Source organism: Bos taurus, chromosome 5, assembly GCF_002263795.3.
Source record: "Bos taurus isolate L1 Dominette 01449 registration number 42190680 breed Hereford chromosome 5, ARS-UCD2.0, whole genome shotgun sequence".
NCBI lineage: Eukaryota > Metazoa > Chordata > Mammalia > Artiodactyla > Bovidae > Bos > Bos taurus.
Window position 1 is genome coordinate 95,068,446 of NC_037332.1, and position 19,172 is coordinate 95,087,617.

At 41.9% G+C, this 19,172-nt stretch overlaps 3 protein-coding genes across 6 annotated transcripts in view; 2 read left to right on the plus strand and 1 right to left on the minus strand.

The window, feature by feature from the left end:
* ART4 (ADP-ribosyltransferase 4) lies at positions 1 to 17,341 on the plus strand. 2 transcript variants are annotated; one of them, XM_002687772.6, is made up of 3 exons: positions 1 to 507; positions 4,440 to 5,148; positions 13,599 to 17,341. In XM_002687772.6, exons 1-3 carry the CDS (start codon positions 337 to 339, stop codon positions 13,688 to 13,690), a joined length of 972 nt encoding a protein of 323 aa, XP_002687818.2. In that variant the 5' UTR covers positions 1 to 336; the 3' UTR covers positions 13,691 to 17,341. The 2 variants fall into 2 exon arrangements, with proteins under 2 accessions (XP_002687818.2, XP_059743037.1); XM_059887054.1 differs by lacking the exon at positions 13,599 to 17,341 and adding an exon at positions 11,460 to 12,369.
* SMCO3 (single-pass membrane protein with coiled-coil domains 3) overlaps positions 13,742 to 19,172 on the plus strand; it is an 18,973-nt gene continuing 13,542 nt past the window's right edge. Inside the window, exon 1 of the mRNA XM_010805460.3 lies at positions 13,742 to 13,828. The gene's annotated coding sequence lies outside the window, so the exon portion shown is untranslated. The remainder of the gene's footprint in view (positions 13,829 to 19,172) is intronic.
* Positions 17,295 to 19,172, minus strand: part of C5H12orf60 (chromosome 5 C12orf60 homolog) — a 17,514-nt gene continuing 15,636 nt past the window's right edge. For all 3 annotated transcript variants that reach the window (XM_059887056.1, XM_059887055.1, XM_024992615.2), the window contains one exon: positions 17,295 to 18,222. In XM_059887056.1, the coding sequence (XP_059743039.1) occupies positions 17,482 to 18,198 (717 nt within the window). In that variant the 5' untranslated portion in view covers positions 18,199 to 18,222 and the 3' untranslated portion in view covers positions 17,295 to 17,481. The remainder of the gene's footprint in view (positions 18,223 to 19,172) is intronic.

A 19,172-nucleotide genomic window follows, 5' to 3' on the forward strand; every position in this document is an offset into this window, starting at 1 on the left:
GCCTTGTCCTGCTTTGCTAAGGAAGTTAAAGGTTGAGCTGGTGAGCCTGACCCTTAATAAGCCTTTGGAATTTCCCCACATACAAACAAGACCAGGATCTTTTTTTTAAATTGGGAACTAACTTGAGTTCACTTTAGAATCCCTTATTTGGTTCGCAAATCTGGCTGTTCAGCAGTGGTTCCAGCTTTACGAGTGAGTTGAATTCTTCCCTTGGAAAAACTGCTAGTTGGTGGTGGTCAACAGAAGTCTCGAGATACACGTGGGAGAGGAGAGTTCTTGTTGAGACTTACTCCAGGAGAAAAACCTCAAAGGAGCATCCTGAAAGCTGATTTTAGGATGGAGCTGCGAGGGCAAAGAAACGCTCTGCACACAAACAAATGCTGTCCCCTGACCAATCATTGCAGAAGGATTCTTCTGGCAAATACTGCAGCCTCTGCGGTGAGAATCTGGCTCCTGAGGGGGCAGCTTCTTCTCCTGCTGCTGTGCTCTGGTCTGCAGAGACCCACGGTGAGTTATAGTGGAGGAGGTGATCTCTTTATGATCAGGGCTCTGTTGGAGCATCCTCCTGGTGATAGCCTTTAAATGACCTTTAATTCCTTGGGATAGGGGCTTCCTAGTAGCTCAGACCGTAAAGAATCTGCCTGCAATGCAGGAGACCCAGGTTCGATCCCTGGGTCGGGAAGATCCCCTGGAGAAGGGAATGGCAACCCACTCCAGTATTCTTGCTGGAAAATCCCCTGGACAGAGAAGCCTGGTGGGCTACAGTCCATAGGTTCACAAAAAGTTGGACATGTAAAGCAACTTAGCATACACACATGCAAGCTAGAGACGTAGCATTATTTTTTGTTTTGGATTTTTTGGTGGTTTTTTTTCGGCTGTGCCAGGTGGCATGCAAGATCTTAGTTCCTTGACCAGGGTTTGAACCTGTGCCCCCTGCAGTGAAAATGTGGAGTCTTAAGCACTGAACCACCAGGGAAGTCTCAGCATTAATTTTTACTGTCCATAAAATTTCATAAAAGACTGCATCTATAGGACAAATAATGCAAAATAAACTAAGTCTTTCTGGCATTGGCTTCCCTGGTGGCTCAGACAGTAAAGAATCCCGCCAGCAATGCCAGAGACCTGGGTTTGATCCCTAGGTTGGGAAGACCCCCTGGAGAAGGGAATGGCTACATACTCCAGTATTCTTGCTTGGAGAATGCCATGGACAGAGGAGCCTGGTGAGCTACAGTCCATGGGGTTGCAAAGCGTCAGACACAACTGAACGACTGATACTTTCACTTTCACTATCTGACACTAGCCATCTCATATAGATCAACTCAAAATAAGCACTATAAAGTTCTATATGACCTCATGTTAAGAGAAAACAGAATACCCATTTGATATCTAGTAATAGATTAAAGCTTTGGAGTGTATGAGGTTTGACAGAGGTATTTTTCTTTTGTTTTTGGCTTAGATATATTCTGTAGAACTATTTGTAAACCTGCTGTGAAGAGTCATTGGTTAAAATCATTTAAGCAGTCTTAAAATTTTGTTCCAGTTTACACAAACTAGTTGACTTCTTGCCATAAATAATATAGCAAAAATACCCAATGGTATGTTTTTTAGTTGCAGCTGCTGCACTGTTGACACTCACTGGATGAAATTTTATCTCTTAATATGTTCCTTATTAAGTACTGTTTATTAATAAAGCATCATTTCTTTGCCAAGAAGGAAACATTTTGGAATTCAGATAACTGAAAAATATGGCTTTCAGTTATGGGTGGATGATACTTGATGACTTGTCTTCAAATCTCTAACTCCTATTTATTTATTCATTTATTTTGAACGTGAAAAAGTGTTAGTAGTCGCTCAGTCATGTCTGAGTCTCTGTGACCTCAGGGACTATAGCCCACAAACCTCCTTTGCCCATGAAATTTCCCAGGCAAGAATACTGGAGTGGGCTGCCGTTTCCTTTTCCTCAGGATCTTCCTGATCCAGGGATTGAACCTGGGTCTCCCGAGTTGCAGGCAGACTCTTCACTATCTGAGCCATCAGGGAAGCCCAGGTATTTTGAAGTCACTAACTTTATTATGGCAAACTTAATATGCACTAGATATCAATAAGTAATATTCCTTTGGCTCCCTATAAGAGAATGCCTTTTTCCCACTCCTGGTTTCTATTAATAAGAGGAGGGACTTTCCAAGGAACCTTACTGACCTCTGTCCAGCTCTTTCCTCACTCTGCTCCCCTGGAAGTGGGCAGATTTACTTGACTGGTAGTGTCAGGAAGAATAACTGGGTATACTGCATTTGACTCTGCTCCTCTTCCTTCTGGGAGGTAGCCCCATGGCAAAAGGCATGAGTTATGTGTTCCTCCACGACAAGAATCCCACCTGGACAGGCTGCAGTCCAATACTGCCTGCACCTAAGGGGGCAAGTCAACTCATTCTGGGGTTTACCCTTAGCAAGCCCACCAGCCATCAGACCTAAAGATGGATGTTCCAACAGGTTCTTATTCAATAGCAAAAATTGTATGTTAGCCTTCATATTTCAAGTCCTGGGCAGAGGAGAGGGTTGTCATAGCCCCCGTACAGAGCTCAACATCACTCATCACTGAAGTCATTGTTTGTCGTTTTGGTTTGGTTTGGTTTTGCTTTTGTTTTGGCTGCAGTGAATGGCATGAGGGATCTTTGTTCCGTGACCAGGGATCCAAACTGTGCTTCCTGCAGTGAAGATGCAGAGTCTTAACCACTGGACCACCAGGGAAGTCCCAAAGACTTCTAATACAGCCTTTAAGTGTTCTTTAAGTGTAAAGAAATATTCCCTGTAACATCAGTGTGAGAATGTGAAGGGGTAGGAGAAGAAACAGAAAGTATAATTAAACTTTAAGATTATTTATTTTTTCTTCAAAATACTCACTGTGCAAAAAGACTTTGCAGTGATACAGAAGAGGCACTTTCTCTGTGGGGGATGAGGATGTTGGTGTTTTAGTAATATTTGTCAAACTAAATTCAATATCTAACATGAGTCACAGACACAGGAAAAGCTGGAGCAGTGTAATGACTATGAGTGAAACTTATTTCAGCAGATACTGATTTTGAGGAGACGACTTGGTCTTAAAGAGTATAGCAAATAAAGCAAATCAGCTACCACACTGCAAAATTTAAAAAAAAACCCAAAAAACCAGAAACATCAGTTAAATAGAGTCAGAAGACCAGAAGGGGGAGCTCTTACTCCCAGGATGTGTGTGTGTTTGTGGGTGTGTTTATGCGCTTAGTCACTTAGTCCTGTCCAATTCTTTGCGACCCTTTGGACTGTAGCCCACCAGGCACCTCCATCTATGGGATTTCCCAGGCAAGAATACTGGAGTGGGTTGCCATTTCCTTTTCCGGGGTATCTTCCCCGGGATCAAAGCGGCATCTCCATTGTCTCCTGCATTGCAGATGGATTCTTTTGAGGAAGCCCTGCTCCCGGGATAGTAGAGCCCAACAGGAAGAAGAGAAGCATCTCTTCTTTCCTGGCAAAGTGAGTATGAAAGTCATTCATTCGTGTCAGACTCTTGTGATCCCATGGACTTCTCCATGGAATTCTCCAGGCCAAAATACTGGAGTAGGTAGACTTTCCCTTCTTCAGGGGATCTTCCCAACCCAGGGATCGAACCCAGGTCTCCGCATTGCAGGCGGATTCTTTACCAACTGAGCCACAAGGGAAGCCCAAGAATACTGGAGTGGGTAGCCTATCCTTTCTCTAGGGGATCTTCCCAACCCAGGAATCAAACCAGGGTCTCCTGCATCGCAGGCGGATTCTTTAGCAAGTGAGCATCAGGGAAGCCCCTTTCCTGGTAAGGACTGGGCCAATGAAAAGCCATGAACTCTGTTTACTATATCCTCCCATCTTCCGTTTCTTCTCTAGGAAAGTGTTTTACTTCCCTTGCCCTGTGAGAACCTGTACATGTTGCACCATGGTTACAAACCCTGAATTGCAGCTCTTTGCTGACCCTGAATAAACCTATCTTTGCTGGCAAAATACCTGGCAGTCTATTTATTTCAGGTCAACAACACTCACCATCTGATTTGAAAAGTTATATTCAAGATTCTTCTTTCCTTATTGTTGTTCAGTCACTCAATCTTGTCCAGTTTTAACTGTTGCTTCTTAACCTGCATACAGGTTTCTCAGGAGGCAGGTAAGGTGGTCTGGTATTCCCATCTCTTTAAGAATTTTCCAGTTTGTTATGATCCACACAGACAAAGGCTTTAGCATAGTCAGTGAAGCAGATGTTTTTCTGGAATCTCTTGCTTTTCTATGATCCAGCAGATGTTGGCAATTTGATCTCTGATTCCTCTGCCTTTGCCAAATTCAGTTTGTACATCTGGAAGTTCTTGGTTCATGTATTGTTGAAACCTAGCCTGAAAGATTTTGAGAATTACCTTGCTAGCATGTGAAATTCTTTCCTTATAGATTGCAGTTAAAATCGACTTTGACTTGACACCAAATTCCTTTGATGATCAGTACCGAGGCTGCAGCCAACAAGTCATGGAGATGCTGCTTCAAGGGGATTATTTCATGGAAGAACTAGAATCCAGTAAGCATTACCGCAAGGTCTGGCACCAAACACACTTAAACTGGTTGAACCAAGAAAAACCTCTCCCCGGGAACATGACTATTACACATGCTCTGGCTGTCTCGGTTTATTTATCGGACGACAGAGTTCACTTAGACTTCTCCAGAGCCATGGCCAGTGCTGCTGGGTCTCCGCAGCAGTATAAACATTCATTCCGTTTCAAATATCTACACTACTTCCTGACCTCAGCAATCCAGCTGCTGAGGAAAGAGATTGTCTCGAGGAAAGACTCTCTGTGTTACGAGGTGCAGCATGAGTTGAAGGGCGTTTACTTGCGAGCCCCCGTGGGTTCGATCGTTCGCTTTGGCCAATTCCTCTCCACCTCCCCAGCAAGAGAACAGGCACAGAGGTTTGGAAACCAAACTCTATTTACCATGTTGACCTGCCTGGGGGCACCAGTACAAGACTTCTCTCTCAAGAAGGAGGTCTTGGTCCCTCCCTATGAGCTGTTTAAAGTTGTCAATGTGAGCTACCATCCAAGAGGAAATTGGTTGCAATTGCTGTCAAATGGGACCCAAAGCACATACAACTGTCAGCTACTAAAAGGTATTGTTATTAATCGAAATTAATTCACTGTAACCAGGATCGGGATTTCCCTAGTGGCTCAGTTGGTAAGGAGAACACCTGCAATGCAGGAGACCCAGATTGGGAAGATCCCCTGAAGAGGGGCATGGCAACCCACTCCAGTATTCTTGCCTGGAAAATCCCCATGGACAGAGGAGCCTGTCGGGCTACAATCCATCGGGTTACAAAGAGTTGAACATGACTGAGCAACTAAACCACATACATTACTAGGATCACAGCCCACTATTTTTTTTTAATCTTGTCAAAAAAGTAATTTTAATTTTTTTTCTTTTTTAAAAAAGTTTTATTGGAATCTAGTTGATTTATTATGTTGTGTTAGTTTCAGGTGAACAGTAAAGTGAATCGGTTATACATACACATATATCTACTCTTTTTCAGATTCTTTTCCCATAAAGGTTATTACAGAGTACTAAGTAGAGTTCCCTGTGCTGAACAATAGGTCCTTATCAGTTACCGTTTTATATATAGTAATGTGTATGTGGGGGCTTCCCTAGTAGCTCAGTTGGTTAAGAATCCGCCTGCAGTATGAGAGACCTGGGTTCAGTCCCTGGATTGGAAAGATCCCCTGGAGGAGGGCACGGCAACCCACTCCAGTATTTTTGCCTGGAGAATCCCTGTGGACAGAAGAGCCTGGCGGGCTACAGTCTGTAGCGTCGAAAAGAGTTGGACACACCTGATTCGACTCACACACACACTGTATATCAGATCAGATCAGTCGCTCAGTCGTGTCCGACTCTTTGTGACCCCATGAATTGCAGCGCACCAGGCCTCCCTGTCCATCACCAACTCCCGGAGTTCACTCACATTCACGTCCATCGAGTCAGTGATGCCATCCAGCCATCTCATCCTCTGTCGTCCCCTTCTCCTCTTGCCCCCAATCCCTCCCAACATCAGAGTCTTTTCCAATGAGTCAGCTCTTCACATGAGGTGGCCAAAGTACTGGAGTTTCAGCTTTAGCATCATTCCTTCCAAAGAAATCCCAGGGCTGATCTCCTTCAGAATGGACTGGTTGGATCTCCTTGCAGTCCAAGGGACTCTCAAGAGTCTTCTCCAACACTACAGTTCAAAAGCATCAATTCTTCGGCACTCAGCCTTCTCCACAGTCCAACTCTCACATCCATACATGACCACAGGAAAAACCATAGCCTTGACTAGACGAACCTTTGTTGGCAAAGTAATGTCTCTGCTTTTGAATATGCTAGTCAATCCAAATCTTCCAATTTATCTCTCCCCCAATTTCCCCCCTGGTAACCATAAATTTGTTTTCTGCATCACTATTCTTTTATAAAATTTATTTTTCGAGTGGGCTTGTGGGGGAAAGGCCAAAAATATGTATATTGGCTTTTAGTAAGGACAAGACAAAAAGTCATTTCAAGCAGAAAAAACATACTAAATTTCAGAGATTTCAAACAATCTGGTATCTTCAGGTAAATTTCAAGATTTTGGACAACCAGAGTGTAAGATGTAGGAAGAAGCCAGGAGTACAAAGAGAGTAGGAAATGGATTTGGGCTGGAGAGATCTGACAGGGCCAGTTTGTAAAAATTCTTGTATTTCATGCCAAGGATTTTCAAACTTCATGCCATAAGCAGTGAGAAATCATTAGAGTCTGTAAGAAGTGGAGTATCAATCAGATCAGTATTTTAGCAAGAGCCCTGATGCTGGGAAAGATTGAAGGCAGAAGGAGGAGAGGGAGATAGAGGATGAGATGGTTGGATGGCATCACCGACTCAATGGACATGAACTTGGGCAAACTCCGGGAGATGGGGAGGGACAGGGAGGCCTGGTGTGCTGCAGTCATGGGACTGCAAGGAGTCAGACACAACTTGGCAACTAAATAACAGAACAACTGATGATACCATGAAAAATGAACTGAAGTAAGAGTAATTAGTTACCACAATATAAACATGTGTTAAGCTCTTTTATAGAAACACATGTGACTGATTCCATTTTATCCTTGTATGTTGCCAGCCACAGTCATTTGATGGAGCAAACACAGTGAAAATTCTATAGCAAAGGCTGTCCCCTGTTTGATTAAGAAAGAGGAAGACCATCCTTATCCACATGTGTGTTCGTTTACAAAGTCAACTGTAACTCAGCTACAGTGTCTAACTTTGAAATATCCCCTACTCTTCCTCTACTCCATCATCATGGCTACTGTGAATAATTCGGCCCATCAGCATTTCTCAACATATTAAGGCTGCAGCATTGCAACCGTCTTCAAACTGGCATCCCCGCTGAGGTCAAGATCCTGCTCACTCTGGCCTATTTGTAAACACAGACCAAGGGAGAGGTGCTCTACCAGGACTCTCATCCACACCCTTCTCTCCTTGCCAGCAGGGAAGATACCAATAATGAATGGCATGTGTTTCTGCTCCACAGACCCAAGAGATTAATGTTTATAGAGAAGAATGAAAAACTAGGGTAGAATGTGAATAAAATAGTGATATTTTAAAATAAAATATCAAAAGCTCACTATTTTTGATAAGAATATATCATAAGATATTTTGATAAGAATATCCATAGCCAGGTTCCAGGATTCTCCAGAATTGCATCTGCCTGGAATACCGTGGCTTCGTTCTCATCATTTGAGATAGGTAGCTTTGCTACTGGGCTTCCCTAGTAGCTCCACTGGTAAAGAATCAGCCTGCAATGCAGGAGACCTGGGTTCAATCCCTGGGTTGGGGAGAACCCCTGGAGGAGGGCATGGCAACTCACTCCAGTATTTTTGCCTGGAGAATCCCAGAGAGAGGAACCTGGTGGGCTACAGTCCATGGGGTCACAAAGAGTCAAACACGACTGAGGGACTAAGTGCAGTTTTGCTACTATTCACCTATCTCTATAGGTTATACATAAAAAAAAAAAAAAAAAAAAATTGCAAGACTCCAGAATATTTTCAGCTATTCACTGCAGTGTATTTTATTTTGTTCTTGTTTCTTGAGGTTCTTATTCCTTAGTGGAAAAGCGCTTTCTGAAATCTTTCCTGTGCTGTGTGCTCAGTCACACAGTCATGTCCAACTCTTCATGGGCTATAGCCCGCCAGGCTTCTCCGTCCATGAAATTCTTCAGGCAAGAATACTGGAGTGAGTTGCCTTTCCTTCTCCAGGAGACCTTCCCAACTTCAGGCTCGAACCTGTGTCCCTTGTGTCTCCTGCATTGGCAGGTGGCTTCTTTGCTGCTAGCACCACCTGGGAAGCCCAGAATTTCTTGTTGTTCTCTGTTCAGTCCCTAAGCAGTGTCTGACTCTTTGAAACCCTAAGGACAGCAGCATGCCAGGCTTCCCTGTCCTTCACTATCTCCAGGAGTTTGCTCAAACTCATGTCCATTGAGTTGGTGATGTCATCCAACCATCTCATCCTCTGTCACCCCCTTCTCCTCCTGCCTTATATCTTTCCAATGAGTTGGCCTTTTACATCAGGTGGCCAAAGTATTGGAAATTCAGTGAATATTCAGGGTTGATTTCCTTTAGGATTGACTGGTTTGATTTCTTTGCTGCCCAAGGGACTCTAAACAGTCTTCTCCAGCACCACAGTGTGAAAGCATCAATTCTCGGGCGTTCAGCCTAGCCATTCCCTTTTCCAAGGGATCTTCCCAACTCGGTGATCAAACCCAGATCTTCTGCATTGCAGGCAGATTCTTTACCATCTGAGCCACTAGGGAAGTACTCAAATTTCTGAAGTCATTTCTATTAACTGATAAGTGACACTCTGCTTATCCCAACATCCTGGAGCAGTATTAGATTGATGCAAACATGAACAGTGGGAGGAGGGAGAAGGCGTGTTTTTCTTATCTGGGAGTCCTTCACTGGGAAGAGGGAGGAAGGTCAGTGGACTCTCAAGCCCTGTTTTTCTAGATGGCTGTTGTCCAGATCACTACTGGCCAATCACCTGGATAATCACTAACCTCAGCCTGGGGAATTCACAATATCTAATTCCTCATGAAACTGGAATCCTTGCAGGAGATTGTTTTCTATTCTTCCAATTTTTTCACCAGCAGAAGCCATAAACTAGTCTATATATTATTTGTATTTATTTATTCTTTTGGCTGTGCCCTGCGGCATGTGGGATCCTAGTTCCCCACCGAGGGACCAAACCCAGATCCCCTGCACTGGAAGCTCAGAGTCTTAACCACTGGACCACCAGAGAAGTCCCATTATTTTATATCCTAAAATGTCCCATTTGAGCCAGTGACTTACGTTTCTTTCCCAGTTCCCTCTTAATCTGCCAGATGCAATATGCAAAAAACAACATGAAGGCTTTTAAAATGGGTCAGCCTGGGACACTGCGTTTCTCCCAACGATGAGACAGTAGATTAAAGAGTAGAGCTTCCTCAGTCCTTCAAGGTATTTCAAAATTGCTTCCATTAACTTGTAACTGAAGTTCTCAGGTTCAAAGAGTTCCCAAGAATCTGTTGCCTTCAGAGAGTCACGAGGTCAAATTGGTAGCATACTACACTGAAGGAAGTAAATTTGCAAAAGAAAAATTGTTAAAAGACAGTATAAAGGAACAGCTTTTCCCTCTAATTCTTCTCCCACCCCTCATGTGACCTACACTTGTTACCATAGAAACAGATGTCTGCATGCACATTAGAAGACTCAAAATACATTATGTTAGGTATTTGTCCTTAAATGTTGCTTCTTTCAGCAAAATAATCGGTGCCAAAAATCTGTAGACACACAAATACATGCTCTGTTCTGTATTATTGGATTCACAAAGAAGTGTGGTTTGTTAAAATCTTTCACATAATTAAAATTCTTAAGTATGCTTCTAGAAAAAATATAGTCAATTGTTTGCAGTCAGCGTGGGTTTACATGTTAATCTTGCCAGTTACTAGCAGTGAGAATACAGGCAAATGGCTTATTCTCTCTGTGCCTCATTTCCTTCATATGTAAGATAGGAATAATTAAAAATAAATAAATAAAACTTACCTTATAAGATTCTGGTAAAGAGAAAATGAATGAGTGCATGCAAAAGCTCTTAGAACCATTAGTTACTATTACCATTACCATGGCTTCCCTGTTAGCTCAGTTGGTAAAGAATTCGCCTGCAATGCAGGAGACCCAGGTTTGATTCCTGGGTCAGGAAGATCTGCTGGAGAGGGATAAGCTACCCACTCCAGTATTCTTGGGCTTCCCTTGTGGCTCAGCAGGTAAAGAATATGCTGCAATGTGGCAGACCTGAATTTGATCCCTGGGTTGGGGAGATCCCCTGGAGAAGGAAAAGGCTACCCACTCCAGTATTCTGGCCTGGAGTCATACAACTAAGTGACTTTCATCTTTATTTTATTAACTTACTGCTTCCTATTTTCTTTTACTCTGGGCTTCAATTATCCCAAAGTAGTTTACCCAATTTGTGACATCATGCTTTTCCTGAAGTACGGTGTCCATCTGAAATGAATGGATGGAAGAATAAGTAATGGAATGAATCTGGGAGATGGACCACAAAGCATGATGGGAAGAACAGATGATGGAGCCAGTGAAAGCTGGGCATTTGTTAATGGCTCTGTGCCAGGGTGCTACGTCACCTCAGTCGTGTCTGACTCTTTGCAACCCTATCAACTGCAGCTCACCAGGCTCCTCTGTCCTTGGAATTCTCCAGGCAAGAATACTGGAGAGAGTTGTCATGCCTTCCTCCAGGGGATCTTCCTGACCCAGGGATGTAAAAAACTCATTTTACAGATGAGAAAACTGAGTCCCAATGAAAGTAACAAAAATGATCAAAGTCAAGCATCTAAGGGTAAAGCTTCAATACCAAAGCTTTGTTGTTGTTTTTCAGTCGCCTAGTCATGTCTGACTCTGCAACCCCATGGACAGTAGCATGCCAGGCCTCCCTGTCCCTCACTATCTACCAGAGTTTGCCCAAGTTCATGTTCATTGCACTGATGATGCCATCCAGCCATCTCATCCTCTGACGCCCTCTTCTCCTTCTGCCCTTGATCTTTTCCAGCATCAGGGACTTTTCCAATGAGTTGTCAGTCATCTGCTCTCATCAGATGACCAAAATACTAGAGCTTCAGGGTCAGCATTAGTCCTTCCAGTGAATATTCAGGGTTCATCTCCCTGAAGATTAACTGGTTTGATCTCCTTGCTCTCCAAGGGACTTTCAGTAGTCTTCTCCATCACCACAGTTCAAAAGCATAAATTCTTTGGCATTCTGCCTTCTTTATGGTCCAGCTCTCACAACAGTACATGACCACTGGGAAGACCATAGATAGCCTTGACTATACAGACCTTTGTCAGCAGAATAATGTCTCTGCTTTTCAACACACTGTCTAGGTTTTTCATCGCTTTCCTGCCAAGAAGCAACCATCTCCTGATTTCATGGCTGCAGTCACCATCCACAGTGATTTTGGAGCTCAAGAAGAAGAAATCTGTCACTACTTCCACTTTTTCCTCTTCTATTTGCCATACATTAATGGGACCAGATGCCATGATCTTAGGGTTTTTTTTAATATTTAGTCTTAAGCCGGCTCTTTCACTCTCCCCCTTCACCCTCATCAAGAGGCTCTTTGATTACCAAAGCTAATCAGCACCAAATCATGATCTTTCACTGTTATATTGTTTTCTTGTGGATCAATATTTTCTGAAAACTCTTCAGTAGAATCTTAGTCCATGAAAAAATGAGAAAGGTGAGAAAGGGTGGGGTTAGAGGTCCCTGTGATCTCTAGTCTCAGTGAAGAGAAAACAAAACAGAAAACACATAAGAATCATTCTAATGACCTGCTAAAGTGATATTAATGGCTCCTAGTCCCTTTGAGAATTCAGATAGTACAATACAATTTTAATATAAACTTTGACAAAAGCTTAGAAATATGCTTTCATTCTTAATTTGTTTATCTAAGAATGTAAGGGTTTTGAAATTTACTGTAAGTATATGTAGAATTCCAAATAGAAATGCCTAGAAACTCTAGGGATCTTATATGTTACATGAAAGTGGTGGAAAAATATTTCTCCATTGTCTGGTCATCCTATCAAACAATATGGTCAAATACTGAGGCAATCACAGAGTTGAATGGCTTTCTATCTCAATATCTTTTCTACACTAATAATCAGTAAAGACTGGTTGAACAGGAGATTCCATTCTTTCTTTAGAGCATATTTTAAAGGTTTCCATCCTCCGTCTCATCCAATATTTTCATCCCATTGTATTCCCAATTAGTATAATAAATATCACTTTCATCAGCCACACCTTACCATCTGCTAACCTCTCCCGTGAAGTGTGTGTCCATGTATGCTATACACACACACACACACACACACACACACACACACACACACACCTCAAGCAGGATTGTACGAATACTTTTTGCTTACCTTGTAATTAAAAAAAAAAATGACTGGACATACAATATATGTAGAGACCATACAGTGGTTAAAAATACAGAGTTGAGAGTCTGCCTTGTGGTGCAAAGGATACCAGCTTGACCCCTGGTCCGGGAAGACCCCACAGGCAGCCAAGCAACTAAGCCCGTGCACAACTACTGCAGTACCTGTGCTCTAGAGCCAGTGCTCCACAAGAGAAGGCCCTGCAATCAGAAGTTTGCCCACCACAATGAGGAATAGCTCCTGCTTGCTGCAATCAGAGAAAGCCCGGATGCAGCAATGAAGACCCAGCACAGCCATAAATAACGACATAAATAAAAGTTTTTAAATATATAGCTCAAACCTGACTGCCTAAATTTGATGGCTGCCTCCACTGCAAACTAGATGCATGACATTTGACAAGTTTCTTCACATCTCTGTCACAGCTTTATCAAATAAAAAATGAGGATAATGAGGATAAATACCTCATAGTTTTGTTGTGTGGATTAAATGAGTTAATTTACAGCAAGTGCTTAAAAAGATTCCAGAACAGAATAAGTCTTTAAACAATGTTAGCTTTCATAATGGTGATGAAGATAAGGATAATGGCAATGGTGATAATTCTGCTGACGATGATAATAAAGACGTAAAATCGGGAGATCTCTACCATCAACTTTTATCATCAACCCTGAGGTACACCTTTTATCCTCTTGGGACCTAATTTATGGTCTACAAAATAAGTGACTTGTGTTGTCATTTAAAAATCTAACAGAGAATACATTTTTTAAAAGTAGCTAGCTTCAGTCCTTCCCTGGTGGTTCAGTGGTTACGACACTGCTCTTCCAGTGCAGGGGATGCAAGTCTGATCCTTCATCAGGGAGCTAAGATCCTACATGCCACATGATGTGGCCAGAAAAAAAAATAAAAGTCATCTTATTAAAAAAGACTACACACCTTTAAAAAACAGTAGTTTCAAATTTTTTTGTTACAAATTTTCTAAGTTTAAGACGCGAACCAAAGGAGAAATGAAGTAGATTTTTTAGGAAAAACAAAACAAAACAAAAACTCTGTTACCTAAAACATCGCTAATTCTTTTTCTGTTTGTTTTCACAGCTTCCAGCAGAAAGTGCATCCCTACTCCTCTGGTTGTTGCTTCTCTCTCCTTTTTGACCAGTGTCATCATCTTTTCCAAAAGTGGAGCATAAAGGAAGCTTGCGGTTTTGCCTCTCCTGTCCTGTTTTGCTTTATTCCCGTAAAAGCACCCTGAATACCCATAGAGAATCAATCTGCCGAGCTATCAACTGATATAGAACTGGCTCAGTCCACTGCCTATGAGTAGGCCTGTAAGTATATTTCTTCTCCATGGATACAAGGAGTCATGTTGGATAGAAGATGACTCATTTGGAGCCTGTGAGATACAATTAGTGTACTTTATTGGAATTTGGGCTGGGAATGGGGTAGTGGCCTTTTTTATTTCAGCGGAGATTAGTGAAAGCAGAATATGAACCTAGAGCCCCTAGCAGCTCTCTTGCAAACGAAAAGAGAGAGTCTACCTTCCAAGCTAACACAATGAAAGAGGAGCGGCAGAATGAAAAGAAAGTGAATCCTGATGACAGTCCATGTGCACCTAGATCCAACTGTCTGAAACTGGATACCCTGAGTTTTTCATCACATAAATCGATAAATTATATTTCTGCCTTAATAATTTGAGTTAAACTTTCTGTCTCAGTTGAAGGAATTTTATGATAAATACAAAGACTTTCCCTAATTTTTTATTTAGCAATACTAAATATTAGGATAACATCAGAAATACTTGAGCTCCCCTGTCCACGGAATTCTCCAGGTAAAAATACTAGAGTGGGTTGCCACTCTCTTCTCCAGGGGATCTTGCCAACCCAGGGATTGAATCTGGGTCTCCTGCATTGCAGGCAGATTCTTTACTGTTTGAGCCACCAGGAAAGCCCAAATATTAGGGAAACATCAGAGATACCTGAGTTAGCAAAGGACAAATTCTTCATTAAAGAATTTGATGAGCCCCAGGGACATATTAAATGTGTGAATTTTCTTTAAAGATTTTTTTCCCCCGCTCTCAAGCAATTTTATTATTTTTTAGAGAATTTTATCAGCATTCAAGACCAAACTAGTGTAGTCTTGTTATCAACCAGGGTTCTTGGCCATCCCCAATCAACAGAAATTGTCTAGAGACCAGACAAGAAATTCAGGCAAGGCTTTACTGGGCTTCCCTGGTGGCTCAGACAGTAAAGCGTCTGACGGGGGAGCCTGGTGGGCTGCAGTCTATGGGGTCGCACAGAGTAGTACACGACTGAAGCAATTTAGCAACAGCAGCAGCAGCAGCAATGCAGGAAACCCGGATTTGATCCCTGGGTCACGAAGATCACCTGAAGAAGGAAATGGCAATCCACTCCAGTACTCTTGCCTAGAAAATTCCAAGGACAGAGGAGCCTGGTGGGCTACAGTCCATGGGGTCACAAAGAGTCGGACAGGACTTTACTTTCACTTTATTGGGACCCAGGCTGCAGCAGGAGGAAAGTGAAAGAAAGTGAAGTTGCTCAGTTGTGTCCAATTGTGTCCAACTCTCTGCGACCCCGTGGACTGTAGCCCATCAGGCTCCTCAGTCCATGGGATTCTCCAGGCCAGGGAGTGGGTTGCCATTTCCTTCTCCTGGGGATCTTCCTCACCAAGGGATCGAACCTGGGCCTGGGTCTCCTGCATTGCAGGCAGATGCTTTAACCTCTGAACCACTCGGGGAAGCAGCAGAAGGAACCTGGGAGCAAACAACAGGCTCCCTTGATTGCTTGCTCCCTGAGGGAGGGGAAGGGCAAGCCTGTTTCTTGTGTGGGGTGAGGGTAGGGGTGTGTCCACCCGTCAGGCCAGAGGGGTGGCTTAGGTGTTTTGTCCACTCCGTAGGTGGTGGTGTGTGCAGGGGGCTTGTGCAGTACCGTTTTTGCTCAGGGCTCTTCAGATGTGGCAGTTGGGTTTTTGGTCTCTCTGTATCTTTTGGGTCCAGAATTTATACCACCTACACATGCACACAGTTATTTGTAGTCCCATACAGTTTCTTTGCATTTTGTTGCTCGAAGAGACGTGTGTCCAGGTCCAAGTACTGCAGGACTGTAGCAAAGGATCTCAGGTCCCAGCCTGTCTCAGTCTCAGATGGGAGAAAACACAGAAACCCGAGAAATAAAAGGGAAAGTTAATGAAAGATGGCAGTGGAATCGTACTCACTGCTGTAATGGGGTGTTGCACACACATTTCTTCTAAACTATTACAAAAGTTAGAATTTAAACTCATATGTTAATTTACAGAAGACTTTGTGGCAAATTGGATTTTAAGCCTTCATTGCAAATTTAAGCACATATGCTAAGAATGCAAGTATATGTGTGTGAAGATAAAGTAAAACATCTAATTACCCAGCAAATATCAAAGATATATTGAATCCCCATTATGTGCAAACAATTAGGTTTTAAAAAAGTGCAAATCAAACTTCCCAGCTAAGAATGTTCTCCGACTCTTCTTTCGGAGAGTAGACAAGATAAGTGGGTTGATGGGGAATCTCTAGGTCTCTAAAGAGCCTACTAATTGAGCTAAATGGGGTGAAGATGAAAGCTAGCTCCATACCCATGAATTCTGAAAGTCCAGGCTGCTTAGTTCCTCTGAGATATAGATGAAAAGCAAGCATTTATATTTTTGAAAGAGAAAATGGGATTTAAGATTTTTAAACAAGAAAATATTTAAATGAGGAAAGATCTGGTATTCTCAGAAAGTAAAATTCCAAAAGAGAACTAGAGTTAACTGCTTTTAAAATAGCTAATTCCATACTTCTTAAAAAGAAAAAAATATATTAGCGCCCTTAATTGCCTTTCTTGTGCTTCACAAAGTTCCTATTAGATATAAAGGGAAATATGGCAATCTTGAGAGCATACACTCATTTGCAGTTCATGAGAACCCAAGACTTTATGGCAGGCAAATGGATCTGTCTTTTTTCCCCCAATTCAATCAAGCACATCTCAGAAACCTTATTTCTGTTTTGGTCAAGTAACAAGTTGTAGGTCTTTGTGTGTATGTGTTAGTCTGTGTGTCTGTGTGTGTCTGTATGTCCGTATAAAATGTTACTTTCATTTTTCAACCTCTACTATCTCCTCATCATAAGACTTTAGTAGGAAACAAAGACTGACTCATCTGCTTTGGTCTTATTCACATAGGCAAGAAAATTCCATTACTCCTCATTCAGTATTCTTTTTTACTTCTGGATAAATCATATCAAAGGTATTTAGTGATGGCTTATGATAGGGGATTTCCTGGGTGGCTCAGCTGGTAAAGTGTCTGCCTACAATGCGGGAGACGCAGGTTCAATCCCTGGGTCAGGAAGATGCTCTGGAGAAGGAAACGGCAACCCACTCCAATACTCTTGCCTGGAAAATCCCATGGATGGAGGAGCATGGTAGGCTACAGTCTATGAGGTCGCAGAGTTGGACACGACTGAGTGACTTCACTTTCACAATGATAGACAAGCCACTGAAGTGTACAGAAATTGGTATATGGATGACAAAAATAGAGAAGTTGTTTCCTAGGGTCTGAACAGTATTATTTAGTTATAACATATATATTTACCTAGACTTTGCACTGTAGAAACCAGAAATAGAATTACTAAGAGTAGAAATTAATTGAAGGTTATTTCAATTATGCTTTAAGATGAAATACAATGTTTAGAAATATCCTCAAATGTAATACCATACTTGATTTTTTTGCACAATATATTCTTTTCTGGAACCACCATTTTAAGCAGGATTTCTTTGGTTATTTATTTTTATTTGAATAAAGCAAAACTTGAGGTACATGGTTTGCCAGGTGACTCTTTGAATTCGTATCCCAGTAGACCACATATTTGGCACTGAGGGTCTTAGGGAGTACTATGAAAACTTGCATGGTTTGAATTGGTTTTCTGACCAGCACGAACACTTCTGTCGCACTCATACTAGTTCCTGGGTTTTTTAAACACAGAAAACTTGGTTTCCATAGCTTTTATGGCTTTTTGGAGGACCTCTAAGATTGGTCCCATAGTTTTGACAATTTGTTCCATTTGATCTGCAGCTGACTTAATAGTATACTTAGCATTCTCAATGTTGAGTACATCCTGCAACTTTTTCAAGGCATCTATTGTAGTGGCTTTGGATGGACCTGGACTTTTCTCAGATGTGGTGGCATCTGATTGTTCTTTCCTGTAGAAGTCACTTAATTGAAGATTCATGATGGGATATTTCATCAAGAGTAAAAGAGAAGATTCCAAACTCTCAAGAATGTTACCACTATTCAGCACAGAGGCAATGATAGGTGACTGGACATTTTTGAACATTTCTTTGGTTGACTGCTGCAACTCCCTTATATTGTTACTCTTCTCAACCATAGAGAACATAGCTGTTGCAATCTTGGAACTTAGAGGTTCACTTTGCATTGGGTCCTGCTTGGCCGCCACCACAGACTGCATCTCCTTAAAAATTCTGAGCATTTGTTCAAAGACATTCTTCACATTACCATCTTCTTTCACAGTCATCAAGAGGATCTGAGTGCTCATACTGCTGTTGAACAATTTGGTGAGTGCATTTGTGAAGGAAGCAAGATCTTGCATGTGAAAGAAGAATGTTTTGGCAGCTTGAATGAACCTCTCTTTATCCTTTTCTGATTCTGAAGACATTTCTCCAGCAGAAAGGTTTCAGCACTGTAAAACAAGGAGGAATCCAAATAAATGCATGTGTCAACCATAAAGAGACTGAAAGTATAAACATGAGGATAACTCCTGTCAAAGGTTGGAAGGCTATACAAGCATAAATGATCTTGTACTTTAATAAAAATAGCAACACAAATAATTAAAGCAGAGTAGAATAGGGATTTTCATAAACTTTAAATCACATATTAAATATTGCATGCTAGATCCCGTATTGGATATGCTGACCTATGGATACTCAGGCATTACCCTCAGTAATCATCCAGTCTAGTGGGAAAGATTGGATAAAGCATTAAAGATTACATAGAGGGACTCTAGTTCCAGTTAAAACAGAGCAAGTACTCTCGATCCACTGGAGAAGGGCATGGCAACCCACTCTAATATTCTTGCCTGGAGAATCCCATGGACAGAGAAGCCTGGTGGGCTACAGTCCATGGGGTTGCAAAGAGTCAGATACAACTGAACAACCAATACTCACTCACATTCCATCCAGTCTTTCCTATTAATTACAGCTAAAAATCCTGAACAGAATATCTCAAGTAACTATTAAACAACTGAAAGGTAGACAGCAGCAGACAGGGGAGGTAGAGATGGCAGTATTCCAAAGAGGATCAAGGCTATCTAATCCAAACTCCCAAAATGTCTATCTTGTCTAAAAATGTCCTTTCATCACAAATTGTCCTCTTCTGCAGTAGAGAGGAATATTAATATCTATAACCAATGTTCACAGTCCTCTTTTGATATTTTCTCTAGAATTATGCTCTATCGACCACCCCCTCTTCCTTTTGTGCTATGAACTGAACTATGCTATGAATATGTCCTTCTGAAATCCAGTAGGTTGACACTCTAATTTCCAGTATGATTGTATTTGGAAACAGGGACTATTAGGAAGTAATTAAGGTTAAATGAAGTCATAAGGCCCTGATATGACAGGATTAGTATCC

Excerpts from the sequence above, each read along its gene's own strand:
- ART4 (XM_002687772.6), top strand. The coding sequence starts at position 337 with ATGGAGCTGCGAGGGCAAAGAAACGCTCTGCACACAAACAAATGCTGT. Across the intron at positions 508-4,439 it reads CTGGTCTGCAGAGACCCACG|ATTGCAGTTAAAATCGACTT; the intron begins GTGAGTTATAGT and ends CTTTCCTTATAG. Across the intron at positions 5,149-13,598 it reads CAACTGTCAGCTACTAAAAG|CTTCCAGCAGAAAGTGCATC; the intron begins GTATTGTTATTA and ends TTGTTTTCACAG.